Here is an 18,021-nt window from a genome sequence, read left to right as displayed (position 1 = left end):
CACGGTGCATTCACTGACATCAGGGAAATCACAACCACTGCTGATAAATACATTAAAAATACATGAAGTGGTCACCAGATCAGATCTGACACACTGTGGGGAAACAAAAGTAAAAACACTTTCATTCATCCTATTTTCCTGTTTTAAAAATTCAAAAAATGTTGAAAAATCTTTCCTGTCACAATCTTGTCAACTGAAAAAGAGGTCCAAACATGAAAACATGTGGAGGTGGACGTATGTCCATTCATGTCACCTGTTTTCACGCTTGGACCCTTTTTTCAACCACTGATCAATCTGGTGATAATAATGATAATAACAACAATTTTTAATGTGTTAATGTTAACTAGTGATGTGTCGGTCGCGAACGATCCGGATCTTAGAGCCGGCTCTTTGACGTGAACGTTGGGAACCAGACAATTTGTTTTGTTTTTTTTGCCTCTTTTTTTCTGTTTCAGCCGCATGTGATTGGTGAAGATGTGTGGTGGCGTGTGTCCACACTGAGCAGAAGGGGGGGGGAGGGTTACAGACACACAGCACAGTGAGAACACAGGAGGGAGACGAGAGAGAACCTGTGCTACAGACAGAGGCAACACGCTGGAAAGGTGAGAAAATAGGTTCATTCAAGATGAAGTGCGCCTCGCCTGGAAAACAGACGAGATCAGGAGGCCGAGACGAAAATCTGCAGTCAAGTCGGACAGTTTTCAACAGACTTAAGAGAGAATAGAAGAAGAGACACTAACATCCTGTTAGATCACCTGTAGGTTACCTGTAGTCTCCAGACCACATTTATAGCTGAAGAAATAAAGCGCGTTCTTTATCGCTGATTGAAGTTAAAATAGAAGAGAACCCACTTCTGTCACATGTAACATCTGTTCTTTTATCTGCCTTGTAAAGCACTTTGTTACTGTTATTCTGATCAGTCATTTATATAACCTTTATTATCATCAGACACTAAATATCTAATTGTTGACAGATTAAAACTTCACTGTACAACAGAAGACAAATATATCCAGTGTTAAATACTACAATTACACAGAAAATTCGTATTTTATACAATATGTGGTGTTTGTTGTTAAAATTAAACACTCTGCTCCATGTTGAGTATGTTGAGTACATAAATAAAGCCATATAAATAATAAACATTTGATATAATGTATGTTTTTTACATTAGCAATTCATTTTACACACATTTTTGCATTATTTTTGTTAACAAATTAATTTAAGCAACAAAAAAAAAAAAAGATGAGCCACTTGGGAGCCGAAAGAACCAGCTCTCTAAAAAGAACCGGCTCTCTAAAGAGAACCGGCTCTCTAAAAAGAACCGGCTCTCTAAAAAGAACCGGCTCTCTAAAGAGAACCGGCTCTCTAAAGAGAACCGGCTCTCTAAAAAGAGAACCGGCTCTCTAAAAAGAACCGGCTCTCTAAAAAGAGCCAGAATTCCCATCACTAGTTTTAACAAAGAAACTGTGAGTGAACTCTGGTCCTAGTCCAGTACTGAGTCCAGCATCCAGTCTGTGTCCTGGTGTAAGTGGAGTCTCACCTGGCAGACACAGAGCTCCAGAGCTCAGCAGCATCCTGTAGAAGCTGGACTGGTGGGACTGGGAGGACTGGGTGAGCCTCAGCGGGACTGTGGGAGCAGCCGACTGGTCCATCTGAGGACAGGCTGCTGGTGGACTGGGACCAGTGGACAGCCCGTCATTTGACTGGACAGGAGGCTTCTCACTGCTGAGGACTGTGGACAGAAGACACACGTCTGTGTTTTTATACTGGACCTGTGAGGAGTCTGTGTGTCCCTGAAACTATACCTCAAACCAGCTTCTGACCCTCAAACAGAAACAAATGTCCTCAGTGTCAATGTCCGTCTGTCTTAAACCATTATTAAAGTGATATTTTATTTTCTGTGGTCACTAAAGTAAAGCAGAGTTTCAAACAGCCGGAGGGAGGAGACGTTCACTTCTCTCAGTCATCTTCATTATTGTTGGTTTTTCTTCTAAATTTATCTCATGAGTGAAAATCTCCGGCTGAAGCCTGCAGTCACAACTCAGTTCACACTTTACTCATATGCTCACTGACTGACACATGCAGAGAAACCCTCAACGTATCGGAACGTTCTCCGGAGGAGCTTCACAGAACAGAAACATATTTAACCCTTTCAGCTCCCTCTGGTGAACAGAGACACTGAACCAAATCTGACGGACTACAGAAAGACATTTTAGTCCATTTTAAATAAATAAACACATATATAAAAAATACATAAATACATAATAACTAAATAAATAAATAAATAAGCTTATGAAATAAAAAAATTAAAAGGCTAAAAAATAAATAAAGAAAGAAACATATAAATAAAAAAAAAATAGATAAATAAATAATCTATGAAAAGAATAAATAAATGAATACATTTCACAGCCATTTTATTCATTTATGTATTTATTTAATGTTGACTAAAATGTTTTTCCATAACTGACATCACCATGACAACAACAACAGAGACCAGCTGTTGCTCACAGTTCAGACTTCATCAGTCTGGTCTCACTGAGCTGATCTGGTTCAGTAAAAATAATCTGAATCTCAGATGAAGTTATCTTGAGTAACACTGCGCTCTTATTTTGAAATAACATAGTTGAAACCCTGATCATCATTAACATGATTGGCTGAGAGCTGATCAGGTGACTACAGGTACATGAGACAGGTGTGCTAAGAAATTCCTGTCAGTAGTGTGTTAGAGTGAGAACAGAAGTGTGTGTTTTACTGAAGAGGAGGATGAGGAGGAAGGTAAAATAGGGAAGAGGAGGAAGATGAGGACTGAGTCAGCCAATCAGAGGAGGAGGAGGAGGAGGAGGAGGAGGAGGAGGAGGAGGAGGAGGAGGAGGAGGTGATAAATGAGGACAGAGAGAGTCGATGGTTTGATGAATGAAAAGCAGGAGGAAGAAAAGAGATGAGGAGGAGAAACAGGTTTCTGTACCTTCAGTCTGAAGCTCTGTAGTTCTTCCTCCACCAACCTCCTCACAGCTGCGCCCCTCCTCCTCCTCCTCCTCTTCCTCTTCCTCTTCCTCTTCATCCTTCTCTTCTTCCTGTCTATCCTCAGACTCCTCAGGTTCAGTCCAATGTGAGTCTGGATCCATCGCTGCTCTGCTCAACTCCTCACACTCATCAGTGTGTGTGTTATTTTCACAATAAGAGCCCTCAGTGTGTGCTCCTGATGTATTTTCAAAATAAGAGAGTGTTTGTGGTGTGTTTTCAGAATAAGAGTATTTTAAGTGTTTGTGTTGGCTGTTCATTTCAGAAAAAAACTCCTTACTGTGTGTTTGTGGTGTGTTGGTTTCAAAATAAGAGCCCTCAGAGTGTGTTAGCAATGGGTTTTCAGAATAAGAGTCCCCAGTGTGTGTGAGTTGTGCAATGTTTTCAGAATTAAAGTCCTTGGAGTGTGTATGTTGTGCATCTGTTTCAGAATAAGAGCCCTCAGAATGTTTTTGTGTTTTTTCAGAGTAAAAGTCCTCAGAGTGTATACATTGTACATTGTTTTCAGAGTAAGAGCCCTCAGACTGTTTTTGCAGTGTGTTTTCAGAATAAGAGCCCTCAGAGTGTGTGCTTGTGAATGAGTCAACTTCCTCACCTTGTTCACCTCCTCTCTCTTTCTCACCTTCCTCTCCTCCCCTTCCTCTCTCGTCTTCTGTCATCACTTGCTCCTCCTGCCTTCTTTCTTGATTCTGCTGCACAATTATAACCTGAACCTCCTCTTCTACCTCCACTTCCTCTGCTCCATCCTCCTCTAACTCCTCATCCAACTCTCCCTCTGTCTCTTCACTTTTGTCCTCCTCCTCCTCCTCCTCAGTGTGTGTCTGCAGCAGTAAATCTTCATCCTTTCTACACTCTGTGTCCTCCAGCTGTTCTTCCTTCTCTTCACCTTCATCAACTGACACTAACATCTCATTCTTCTCTTTTTCCCTTGCTTCATCCGTCTCTCCCTCTTTCCCTTGCTCCTCTTCCTCCTCCTCTCTCTGCTCAGTGTTCAGACTCCTACTTGAATGAGTACCTTCTGTTTTCTCCTCTGATGTCAAGCACTCCCTCTGACCGCTGGAGGTTCCCTCAAGTCCAGGAGGAGCAGAGGAGGAGGAGGAGGAGGAGACGGGGGTGAGGATGACGGGTGCACAGGAGTCCTGATTGAGGTTCTCCTCGGTGAGCCTGGAGCAGAACCCGGTGTGAGAACTGACCTCCACACAGGGCCAAATGGAGTGTGTGGTACCAGAGGAGTGTGTGTCAGTGGTGTCAGGAGTGTGTGTTGGAGTGGGTGTGTGTGCAGGTGTTTGTGTGTTGGTGTTAAGGCGTGTGTGTGTGCCAGTGCGGGCTCGGAGCTGCTGACTGATGGACTGAGTTAAGGAGCCTTTCTGAGGGGAGAAGAGAGGCAGCGGGAGCTCCGTCAGCTCCACATATTCTCCCTCTGAGTCCTCGCCCTCGCTGCTCGCTGCTGACTGGTCAGTTTTTGTAGGAGATGGGAGGAGCTTCATATCCTGTCCTGACATCCGTGACTCTCTACAGTGATTGGGCAACGTGTTAATTAATCGATCTTCGTCCTTGTCCTCCTTCAGGGAGGCGCAGGGCCGGCTGATGAATTGTGGGTAGACAAGGTCCTCCCAGGGGACCCTGAAGACATCCCCATGGGCGGAGAGGACGCAGCGCTCCAGCCGGGACGCTCCTCGCTGCTCCCTCTCCCTGTTGATGGAGTCGAGCCAGGCCATGCTGAAGAGGGAGCGCAAGGCTATCTGCGACACCTCCTGCTGCTCCACATGACGGCTGCCGGCGGACACGCTGCACAGGAGCAGGCGGGGGCGGGAGGAGACGCTGCTCCTGCAGGAGGCGTCGTGTGCTCGAGAAGGAGAAGCAGCAGCAGCAGGAGGAGGAGCGACCAGCAGGTAGAAGTCTCCTGGACGGAGGAGGCGCTGGTCCAGAGGACAGAGCTGAACGACTACCTTTTCATGGACGCACAGAGGCCAACCTTCATGACGGAACAAAAGACCACAGTACGGCACCTGAGCAGGAGGAGAGCGGGAGGAGGAAGGAAGGAGGAGGAAGGAAGGAGGAGGAGGTGCACATAAATAGAAGTTGATTATCTAAATAAATGCATGCAATCCTGTCACAATCTAGTCAGTTAAAAAATAAATCCAAACATGTGAAAACAGGTCAGCTAGTGATTAATCTGACAATCAGCACTGACGAGTTCAACAGACACACACGTCTCATCCTGACTGTGTGCTCAACAACATGGCCTCTGTGTGATGTGTGTGTGTGGGCGGGGCCACGCCCTGCAGCAGCAGTCAGGTGAGTAACAATCCTACAGAGTCACCTTAAACAAACACAACACATCAGCCAATCAGAACGTGGCGTTCAACAGGTGAGAACAAACGAGCAGAGAGAGAAAAACAGAGAGTGAAGGTCTGACTCATGTCCACTGATAATCTCCTGAATCACACCACACACACTCACACAGGCATCTTGCTGGAGGTTCGCTAAGAACTGCTTTGCAGGTAACAGGAAGTGGATCAGGTAGCGCAGACCGTCTCCTCTGTAGCAGCTCTCCACCACGTTGAGGACTTGACAGAGGACAGTTGGGGATGTGGCTTGGAAGGGCGGGTAGAGAGCCGACAGAGCAGTCTGGATGCAGCGGTCCAAAGATTCAGAGTCCTGAGAAAAGGACAAAGAAAGACAAAGGTGGAAAACGGTCAGTTTAGTTTGTTTGGCAAATGTTGAAATTTTCTAACTTCCAACAATCAATATCCAAACTAAAACAGGGCTGCCTGAGCTTTTACATCACAGGTGAGGATTCTGGTTTAAACTAAAGCAACAGGATTTATAACCTAAAGATACTTTCTTTCATTCATTCACACAGGAGGGTCATAGGAGATTTTATTTGGGTCGCCACATTAATAAAAGACTACCGAACAAGTTTAGTGGTACTATTATTATTATTATTATTATTATTATTATTATTATTATTATTTAGTTGGCTAAAATGTCTTTCATCATTTTCCTGCTGAGAGGAAATAAAAACTGAGATGTCCTGTTAACTCAGCCTAAATGTATTCATTTCTCATTTTCAAACTGTTTGTATGTTTGCAATAACATGCACCAAGATTAGGGCTGCAAATGACGATTACTTTTATTGCTGATTAAGCTCTCGATTAATCGATTAGTTGTTTGGTCCACAAAACGTCAGGAAATCATGCAAATCAATGACCTGCTCCTGTAACTATCTTGTCAGTTGAAAGCTGTGAGTTTTCTGTAGTTGAGTGTTAATATAGAGTTAAATAAGAAATAATAAACAGTAAACACAAAAACAAAAGTCAACAAGGTTGAACACATGAGAGGACACGTGTGTGTGTGTGTGTGTGTGTGTGTGTGTGTGTGTGTGTGTGTGTGTGTGTGTGTGTGTGTGTGTGTGTGTTTACAGGGCGTCCAGCTGCTGTTTTTTCACAACCACACCTCTGCATCACATTCCAGACACACAGAGAACTGAGAGTCACATGTTTGTTTGGTTTTTGTTGTTTGTTTCTTTGGACGTCATTCGAGACACTGATTTTTTTTACAATTTTCTGACATTTTATAGACAAAACAATTCTTGGATCAATGAATTTAGAAAATAACTGATTATGAAAATAATGGTCAGTTGGACGGTGACATGTTTCTGTTCTGCACACTCTGGATGTCAGTCAGCTGTTCTCTTTCCTCCTATCAGCAGCTGTTCTTTGAATCAAACACATTTCAGCCTAACCGTGCCGAGGGCGCGCCCGGCCATCCAGCCCTGGAGGAGCGGCTGGGAGGCCCCGTCTGCCGCCATGACGACAGGAACCGGGCTGTAACTGGATCCACTGGTGTGACGACTGGTCAGGTAAAAATATCAGCCGGCACACGTCGTCTGGCTCCACTGACAGCGTGTGTGTGTGTGTGTGTGTGTGTGTGTGTGTGTGTGTGTGTGTGTGTGTGTGTGTGTGTGTGTGTGATGACACACATTTAAATGCTAAGTTCAGTGGTTCTCTTTGTGTGTTCCTGTTTTATCTTCCCTCTGTGTTTCTGTTGGCACGACAACACGTCCAGCTTCACTCCTCCTCTTTAATTAACATGATTAAAGCACACGGACTGACAGCAGCTCACAGACGGCTTCGTACTCACAGTCGGTGTCCTGGTTTGTGTAAACTGTAACTGTAATAAACACCGTGACAGACTGACGCTGGAGTCTGTCACCACAGACCTGAAGCTTCATACAGCTGTTATAAACATATGTTTATCATAAAAGCTGTTTGTCAGATTCATCTTCATGTTTGAGTCGATGTGTGATCACTTTATAAAACTTTAATGCTACAACTCCTTCTTCTGCAATATGTGATGTGATTAGTGGGAACGATCGTTGTTGAACCACAAGTTAACTGACTCTAACTATTTTTCATGCTACTTGCTCCAATTAACTAATTTCAACTGTTGAATGAGGCTGACGTCTGTTGGTCTGAACACACACAGACAGGAAAAAGACGAGTTTAATTTGGCCTTTGGGTAACTTCTAACATTAATAAGCTGCAGCTGCTGATGTTGTGTTTGTGATGTCAGGCAGTGAAGGTGACAGTCAGTGTGAGCAGCCTGCTGACTGAGGAAACTGCAGGCTGGTTGAGAGTTTAACACTTTAGCAGACGTGAATATTTGATCAACCAGGAACCAGATGAGCTCAGCTCTGTCCATCTGAAAATATCAGAGTATAGTTCATTCAGAAAGTCTGGTTCTGGTTCTGTATGCTGATCAGGTGCAGAAACAGAAAAGTTATAAGGATACTTTGTGGTTTTAGCAGCAGTCAAACGTTGCAGGGATCAGAGACCGAACACAAAGTCCTGAACCCGCAGTAAACCAGCCGGAGCTGCAAATAATTATTTTCATAGTTGATCAATCAGTTGGTTATTTTCTCAATTAATCAATTTGTTGTTTGGTCCACATAATGTAAAAATAGTAAAGAATTAATCCTGTCATAGTCTGGTCAGTTGAAAAATAGGAGCACAGACTTTTATATCCCTTTTATATTTTAAGGGTTTTATCTAGAACACACATACAGGGTTCTACCGAGAACCTTTTTATATTTCAACTGTTCTATCTACATAAAAGTCAAAAACCTTTTTATATTCCAAGAGTTTTATGAACTCACATCAGCACAGGGGGGAGGACATACTGACTGAAATTTCATTTTTGGGTGAACTATCACTTTAATGCAGACCAGAGTCTTACAAATAACCCTCAACAAACCCCTCTTCAAAAAAGGGTTCTTCAGAGGCAAATGGTTCTGGGTAGAACCTCATCCCTTCAGGAAGAACCCACCCGGAACCCTTAGTTCTCAGAATGTAGGACATTTTAGTCAGCTTCATAAAGGCAGAACTGACAGGCTTTACTCTGATCAGTAAAACAATCTATAAATTTTAAATGATTTAACGCAGATAGAAATCTTACATTGACAGAATTTCTTGTCTTTCAGAATAAGGGGTCAAAAAAACAAAGATATTCAGATTTATATGACAAGTGGGGATATCGCTGCCATTTTGCATTAAAATGATTTAAATCATTTAAGTAATTTTCTAAAAAAAAAAAAAAACTTCTAAAGTTAAAAATTTGATTACTGATCGATTATTGAAATAGTTTAATCGTTTTTCTACTTGCCCAGTCGAGCCAGTGAGTTGCCAGATTCACTCCCCTGATGTGATATTCTACTCTCCCTGAGCAGGACGGTTCATCCTTATTGTTCAGCTCTCAGGTTGGCTGAAAACAGACGACCAGCGAGACCAAAGAGCTCGTCTCTGCCTGCAAGGAAGACGGTGTGGGACAGACTCCAGCCTTCATCAACAGAGACAGAGTACGAGGCCTTATATCCACGTGTCAGAGGACGTTTCATGGACCGTCCACACCACAGCTTTACTGTCTGACATCGATAAAGAAAGTCAACTGCAGCCCTGACAGCATCCTCTCATACTACAGCTGTCCTGCTGCAGAGAGACAAGCTCTGCACTTCCTGTTTATATTTTACATTTAACTTCACTTCCTTCTTTGCAGCTTTGGTCCGACACACTGAATCTGTTTGTACACGCACAGTGAAAGTATTTGTATGTAAATGATGCAGACGTGTTGAATTTGTTCTGTTTTGATGGAGATCAGCCGGCAGCAGTTTCCTTTCATGTCACCGTGTTGGGTCGGCGTTGGCTCTCCTTCAGTGTCCGAGTGGAGCTGAATATTCTGGATATGACTCAGCTGAGCAGGATTCACTCACAACAACTGGCAGCCAAATGTAGAGCTGCAGCCAATATTAGCAGCAGGATATCAGATGACACCGGGGGGGGGTCTGTACCACCGAGAGGCTCGATGGACGACACACAACACAGATCATGAGTTCAAACTGCACACACACAACTTCATCCTCACACAACAAGAAGACACAGTGTGCAGCAGATAAACCAGCAGCTTCTGTTTGGGCCTCAGACGTTCTGTGTTCTCTGTGTTTGATTGTACCACCTGTTTTAAATTAATCTGAACACTTACTGACTCCAGATCTGTTGGTTTAATCCAAACCACTGAGTCCTGCTGGCTGAGACGGGACTGAACACAAACAAGCCAAACACGGTGTAAAATGAATCACATGACGGTGTTGAACAGGTGAACACGGCTGTGTGGAGAACCGGCTGATAAACAAGAACTGATTGAAGATTTTAACGAGTTCTGCTCACCAACTGTAAAAAGTTAAGTGATTCTTTAACCAATATTAAAATATAAAAGTGAATGCTTGAAATTACAATAAAAAGTTCACATGGCCTCCATCTCCTGAAGAGGCAAACTGTCCAAACAGATGATGGAAAGTGACCACAAAGACGTCAAACATGACAAGATCCTACAAGAACTCTAAGAAGAACCAAGGGAGAACTGACGTGAGCAAGATGGAACTTGAGGCCTGACGAAGGTTTTGATACGTTAACGCAAAGAGAATTAAATAAGAAATGTGAAGATCTGGAAGCCCCAGAGAGAAAATATAAGAATCAATGGAATAAAAGAAGGTTCTGAAGGTGAGATAAATTATGAATCTAACAAAAGAGAAGTTGAGCATCACAGAACATCTGTAAACTGTCTGAGCACAGCGCTCAACAACAGTCAGAGCTGAACGCAGCCCTGAATCACTGACAACATGTGGAGGTCAGAGCAGCAGCTGTGTTCATGTGTCCGTGTGGATATTTATATCATTCATTTTCCCACAACACACATACAAAGAAATGTCTTTAACTATTTATGATACACAAGCTTCAGAAAAGAAAAAAAGACACAAATGTTTTGTGAAAGATTTTTTTTTTCAATCTGTAGAATTTGATGTGCAGCACAAGACGTCTCCTTTAACAAATATTGAACCTCCTGCCTGACATTTCAAAATTACAGAGAACCATATTGTGATTTAAATAAAAAATTGATTCATTGTGCCACTCAGACTAACAGAATCAGAATATAAAATACTAATATTTTATATATTTATTAGTTCTGCATTCTGCATGAGCTGGACATAAACACTGAAAAAAATGCTGAACTACAGCTGAACCACCGCTGAACCACAGCTGAACTACAGCTGAACCACAGCTGAACTACAGCTGAACCACAGCTGAACTACAGCTGAACCACAACTGAACTACCGCTGAACCACAGCTGAACTACCGCTGAACCACAGCTGAACTACAGCTGAACCACCGCTGAACTACAGCTGAACTACCGCTGAACTACAGCTGAACCACAACTGAACTACCGCTGAACCACAGCTGAACTACAGCTGAACCACCGCTGAACTACAGCTGAACTACAGCTGAACTACAGCTGAACCACCGCTGAACTACAGCTGAACTACAGCTGAACTACAGCTGAACCACCGCTGAACTACAGCTGAACTACAGCTGAACTACAGCTGAACCACCGCTGAACTACAGCTGAACTACCGCTGAACTACAGCTGAACCACAGCTGAACCACAGCTGAACTACAGCTGAACCACAGCTGAACTACAGCTGAACCACAGCTGAACTACAGCTGAACTACAGCTGAACCACCGCTGAACTACAGCTGAACCACCGCTGAACTACAGCTGAACCACCGCTGAACTACAGCTGAACTACAGCTGAACTACAGCTGAACCACCGCTGAACTACAGCTGAACTACAGCTGAACCACCGCTGAACTACAGCTGAACCACCGCTGAACTACAGCTGAACCACCGCTGAACTACAGCTGAACTACAGCTGAACCACAGCTGAACCACAGCTGAACTACAGCTGAACTACAGCTGAACTACAGCTGAACCACAGCTGAACTACAGCTGAACTACAGCTGAACTACAGCTGAACCACAGCTGAACCACAGCTGAACTACAGCTGAACTACAACTGAACTGGCTGAACCCTGAAGGTCATGACAGGAACAGTGAAACCATCTTCTCACCAAAATCAACCTGAAAACTAATTACATGTTATAATTTAATGATGCTTTATCATCTTGTCTCTGTAAACAGGGCGGTGTGTGTGTGCATGTGTGTGCATGTGTGTGTGTGTGTGTGTGTGTGTGTGTGTGTGTGTGTGTGTGTGTGTGCGTGTGTGTGTGTGAAAAGCAGCTCTATGATGAAAAACATAAATAATGGAAATAAGGATCAACTACACACAACATATTAATCGAACTGTAGGAACCACAGAGTATAGAACTGTGAGGATTAGAGAGTTAAGACTGCAGCTTTGCCTCGGTTCTGAGGGGGTGAGGAGGGGTGAGGAGGGGTGAGGAGGAGAAACATCAAAGCAGGTTGAGTGAGGTTCCCATGAGAGAGTGAAAGAGGCCACCCAGCCACTCTGAGGCCCTGCTGAATAATAACTTCATTATCCTCCAGTCAGAAAACACACCATTTTATTTCACTGTGATTAAACTGCACAGTTTCATTTAGATCCAGCTCTTACTGAACAGACGCAACAGACATAGAGGAGGATCACTGACAATACAAACAGCCAATTACACAGAGATCAAAGGTCAGAGGTCAAACAGTGGATTTAGAGTTCTGCTTCTGTGGTGCCTTCAGACAGAGCAGAGGTTTAGGTGTTATTAACATTATATAACTAATATAATGTGAGTGATGTAAAGCTGCACGAGCAGGTAAGTAAATACATCACTGCTGTATTAATGAGCATATTGTTATTGATCGCTGGAGGACAGGAGAGACCAGACAAACCTGATCAACATGTCTCCAAACAGAGGATGAAAACAGAGTCCAACCACACAGAGACAACTACCAAGCGCTGTGGTGAAACGTCTTTAAACCAATCAACCTAACCAGTGGGCGGGGCTACACCCAGGACACAGTCATGGTGCCTCTGCAGAATAATGTCAGGAGAGGACTTGTTCTGGTTTTGCAGGACGGGAGGAGAGCCTTCGGGTTAAAAAGTTTCAGGTTGGGCAATATCTCTACAGATATTTTCATCCAACTGCCCAAATCTAATTACCTGCAAGAGAAAAGGTAACTGTTGCCAGCTGACAGGCCCTGACCGGTGATCGACCGCTCAGCGTCACATATTCGATTCTGTGCCCGTCATTGTCACACGCGTGTTCTGCACGATGGTCACGTCATGCACGTAGACATGCGTGTCAGACCCTTCAAAAAATCAGAAATCAGTATCGGCCAAGAAAATTAAAATCGGTGCATCTCTACTGCCAGCTTGTTGTTACCGAGCAGAACAGGTTCGTTTAGTCTTTTCAGCGCGTGGTGAGCAGAACGCTGCCTGATATCAACAGAGACTCACACCTGTCTGGAGGTGATGCTGATGTGATTCCACGAGAAAACATGAAGACAAAAGGTGGCACAGTATCTGCTGAGGGAATCTGAAGCTTCAGTGTTGTTGCCATGGTTACCCACAGTATTTACAGTTATGAAATGGGAGGAGCTCTTCAGTTTTATAAACGCCTGTGGACATAAAAACTGAAAAAGAGAAGTCAACTACAACTCCCAGGGTGCATTTCACTGACAGCCAATGCAAAGCTTCAAATCCTGTGGTTAAAACTAAAGATTAAACTTATGCTGTGTTTAATGTGTGATATATTCAACATACTTGTATATAAATAAAGAGTGGTATGAATATTTTTTTGTTATGATGAGATGGAGTGTTGCAGATGAACTAATCCTCTCTCAGGTTCTGCTGGTTCTCATGAATACCCAGCAGCCTCTCTGTCTGTCTCCCTGGAGGTTCATGATTCATCCACGGACTGATGGAAAAACCAGTTCCTGCAGGGTGTGGAGCATCAGGGTGCAGCAATAACAGGGTCACTGTGAGAGACTGCACTCAGACAGGAACCTGCAGGATCCTGGTTCTGACAGAACACACAGGTAAACATCACACGCAGCATCTGTGTCTCTGATTAAATCTGTTTGAATTTAATTTAAAACCCCTTCATGTGATTAACCAGCCAGACCATCAGAGGGGTCACAGGTTTCAAAAAGCTGAGGTCGTGACCTTTTTAGTAACCAATCATGGTGACACGGCGCAGGGAGGGAGGAGCTCTAAAAGGCGAGGGACCCACAGGAGACGTGACCTCTGACCCCACCCACAGTGAACACAGTGATAGAAGAGAGCAGCTGTCCTCCACGGGGGTAAAGAGGAGCTGAGGAGGAGGCTGCTGGGTAACTGAGGGTTTACAACATTACAGCTGAGAGATCTGCTCACAAGTTTCAGTTGAATTAATTATCATTAATTCGTCCTGTCACAATCTTGAAAAACAGGTGGAGCACATGGACGTACATGTGCTCCACCTGTTTTCACATGTTTGGACCTATTTTTCAACTAGCGATCAATCTGGCAATAATTTTTCCGCTAATCGATCAGCAGGTTGGTCCATAAAAAGTCAGAAAATGTTGAAAAATGTTGATGGTAGCTGGCTCCTTATCATCATGGACTTTCAGGGTGTTATGTCACTATTTTTCTTGGCATCTACTGTTTACTGCTTAAAAAACAGATGATGAAATGGATGTAGTCTCTAAATGAAGACAAAGCTCATCTGACGTCACTACAACCTGTTTGGAGACAGTAGAGACACACAACTCCAAATCATCACTGCATGATTGGACTCAGTGTGGCTGAAAGAGCCAATCAAACACTCTGTTAGAGCTGCAGTGGGACGGGTGGCGATGGTGCGTTTTAACAGGATCAATAACTTCATGTCCGAGTTCATTTCCAGATGTTGATATGAGCAGATGTTTTCAGTTGAAACACTCACAGCTGACAGCTCTGCCTGGAGAACCTCATCTGTCTGTTTCGTTCCTCAGTGTCGATCTGAACTTCTGTGGTCGACCAATGACGGTCCAGCCTGAACAAAACCCACTCATGTTCCACACACGTCACATCAGACAAACCTGGTTCCTACAGTGGGATCTCTCTGGAGAACTCAGAGAGTTCAGAGAGAATCACAATCCACTGATCCACTTCAGAACACCCTGACAGAACACACTGTAGAACACACTGACAGAACACACTGTAGAACACACTGACAGAACACACTGTAGAACACACTGACAGAACACACTGTAGAACACACTGTAGAACACACTGTAGAACACACTGACAGAACACACTGTAGAACACACTGACAGAACACACTGTAGAACACACTGTAGAACAGACTGTAGAACACACTGCAGAACAGACTGACAGAACACACTGCAGAACAGACTGAGAGACAGACTGTAGAACAGACTAACAGAACACACTGACAGAACAGACTGTAGAACAGACTAACAGAACACACTAACTAACAGAACACACTGACAGAACACACTGACAGAACAGACTGTAGAACACACTGACAGAACAGACTGTAGAACAGACTAACAGAACACACTGACAGAACACACTGACAGAACACACTGTAGAACACAATAAAAATGAGGGTTTACATTACTACAAGCATTTACTTGTATTTTACTGTATTGTTCTATTGTTTTTATTTCATAGTTTACATTCCTTATTTTTTAATTTTTATATCACTAAGATCTTTCATTTCTGTGTGTTGGTTCTGCGCTGGACTGCAGCAGATCACAAAAAACAAAGTTTGGATCAAATCACAGTTTTGAGTCACAAATCAGGTTATTTTTTGGATCAGCAGAAACAATATAAGAGGTGAGATTAGAATTAAATTATTTTAAAATGCACTTGGCTTTGATCTCTCTTTCTGAAATTATCACCATAGTAACACAGTGATGATGATAACATGGATACTAATAAGTACAGTATACAGTATTTGAACTATACTGTATACACTGTGTGTGTGTGTGTGTGTGTGTGTGTGTGTGTGTGTGTGTGTGTGTGTGTGTTCAGACAGCAGATATCACCAAAGCTTCAATAAACATCACAATCTTATGATGTGTTTCTATGACGACAGCATAGTTACACCAGTGAAAGTGTCTGATGTCACCCGAGGCGATGTGACGTCTTTTAAATCAGTGGCGGCATCATCTGTCCTGTCTGTACGGGACACGGGACAACTGTCATCTGTCACAGCCCTCATTCTTTGTAAATATTTGTGAATACAGGAACCATTAGAGGATGATAAAACTGCAATGTTGCTGTGTGCGCACAATGACAATAAAGTTCTTGAATCTTGAATAACACAAACAGAAAGAAAATATCTGTCTGTGAGTGAATCCATCATTTTTGGAGCACAGCCTGCTCTGATTGGTGGATGTGTTTGGGGAGTTTCTCTGAAACAAACAGCCTGAATATGATCAGATGATCTCAGTCAGATGAAATCCTGCAGGAGGAATTCTGCCTCCACAGATTAAACGGCAGATTAAGAACAGAGTCGAGCTCTGTTTTCTTAATGATCGGGAATTTAACGAGCTACTCAGGTAATCTGAGTCCCGTGTGAACAGGATGTCAGTCTCAGAAGTTGACTGGTGTAGTTTTACATCTTATTCCTACATTTCCTGTGATAATGACTGAGCTTTGTTCTCTGATTTCTATTAGCTGTAACGTGCTGCAGCTTGTTCTTCTGCCCACAGGGATCACAGTTTCATCTGTCTCGCTCTGATCTTATCTCGCTCGATGAGTGACGAGCAGGAATGAAGCTGAGTAGCTACAGGATGAGTGCGCCTTTACTCTGAAAGTCCCAGCAGTGAACCAATCAGAGTGTGGAGGGAGTGTTGGGGACTGCAGGGAGAAACAGGAGTGAGACGGCGTACCAGGCTGACACGATGTTTCCACTGGTAACACTTCAAGGAATGTTACACAGAGAAACGCTGCAAGTCAGCATTTAATTCAACTCTGAGTGCAGAAAACATTAATATAAGAAAACAGAAAATAATCACAGGTAAAAGAGGGCTGCACAATTTGATTAATAAATAAATAAATAAGAGATGCACAGATTTCAATACTCTTGGCAGAGTCCGATTTTAGTTTAAGAACTGTAATTGACACCATTCACAAACTTTACTGTAAAAAATTAAACTGGATGTTCATAATAAAACACTGACTATTAAGTATTTATTAAATACTATTTACATTTTCTCTAAAGTCCTCCAGGTTACAGCCAGGCCTTACTTTTTTTATATTAAAATTACGAATAGGGGGAATGTGATCTCGTGATGGAATCTTGTGAGATTTTGCAGGACGTGATTTTACGTGAATTCATGTGGAAGCAGATGTAAACAAACCAGAGACAGACGTGATGCAACTGTTTACTGCAATAAAGAAAACTGTGATGCAAAATTGATCTTATCTCTATCATATCTTGACTGATCATTTCCACTAATCATATCATGTACTGTATCGCAATTTCAGTCAAAATAATCACAATATGACTTTTTTGTACCAAACTGCAATTCTAATCACAATATCTGCCCAGCCCTAACACAAACAAACAAACAAACAAACAAACAAACAAACACACACTGAGAGGTCATTCTAATTTTTAAAACACAGCTTTAACAAAGGTGTTTCAGTAGAGACGTCTGTCCATGAACAAAAAAAACAAAACTGGATCAGAGCTGACATCTGTGTGAGGAGTCAGACACACAGACAGACAGACAGGCAGACAGACAGACAGACAGACAGACACACAGTCAGACAGGCAGACAGGCAGACAGGCAGACAGGCAGACAGGCAGACAGACACACAGTCAGACAGTCAGACAGGCAGGCAGGCAGACAGACAGACAGACAGACAGACAGACAGACAGACAGACAGGCAGACAGACAGACAGCAGCTCTGCTGTGTGATCAGATTAATGATCACAGACAAACTGTGAGAAGACAAACTCCTTCTGAACTTTACAGAAATGTTTGGACCCTCACTGAACAGCTGACTTCATCTTTTTCTACAGCGTCTGCAGGCTGAGCAGAGAGTCTGAAACACAGAGATAAAGATGTGTTCACTGACTGCAGCCTCTCAGTGTCAATGTGACAGTTTAAGCATTGAGTTTGACTGCAGCTCAGCATGCTGCTCTTTGATTCTGTTTTCACAGGAGTTCACACCTTCATGAGAGCTGCCAGCAGCTGAGGCTCATGGGAGGAGGAGGAGGAGGAGGACGGAGGGAGTTGACCATGAGGGAACACAAAGACGTTGGTGCCACAGAGCGACAGAGCTGAGGCTGATAGCAGAGAGATGACCTTGACTCTCACACAGAGAGACTTTCTAAACACAAGATTAGATTTGAGTCTGAACTCACACTGAGACTCAGAAAGAGTCTGAAGCTGCTCAATAAACTGAGACCAGCTGTGCACAGGACACACACACACACACACACACACACACACACACACACACACACATTGTTTACTTTCTTACAGTTAGAGAGGTAAGTTTTAGGTAAGTTTTACCTCTTTATGGGTCAAAAAATCTGGTCAACACGTCTCACTAGTTTCCACTCATTTTTGTCGTCTGTTCTCATGTTGCTCAGTGTTGTCATGTTGTCCAATCTGGACATTTAAAAGTTTTGTCGCCATCGCTCCC

General features: G+C 43.2%; 1 protein-coding gene across 1 annotated transcript in view; it reads right to left on the bottom strand.

The window, feature by feature from the left end:
- The window catches only part of plekhg4 (pleckstrin homology domain containing, family G (with RhoGef domain) member 4), a 44,172-nt gene that overhangs the window by 17,497 nt on the left and 8,654 nt on the right, over nucleotides 1-18,021 (bottom strand). Inside the window, exons 2-4 of the mRNA XM_084723777.1 lie at nucleotides 5,485-5,682; nucleotides 2,966-5,030; nucleotides 1,541-1,732 (exon numbers count right to left, since the gene is read on the bottom strand). Coding sequence (XP_084579903.1) covers nucleotides 1,541-1,732; nucleotides 2,966-5,030; nucleotides 5,485-5,682 — 2,455 coding nt within the window. The remainder of the gene's footprint in view (nucleotides 1-1,540; nucleotides 1,733-2,965; nucleotides 5,031-5,484; nucleotides 5,683-18,021) is intronic.

This window comes from Lutjanus erythropterus, chromosome 1 (genome assembly GCF_056507025.1).
Source record: "Lutjanus erythropterus isolate fLutEry1 chromosome 1, fLutEry1.hap2, whole genome shotgun sequence".
Taxonomy (NCBI): Eukaryota; Metazoa; Chordata; class Actinopteri; order Lutjaniformes; family Lutjanidae; genus Lutjanus; species Lutjanus erythropterus.
This window is presented reverse-complemented; position numbering and strand designations above follow the sequence as displayed.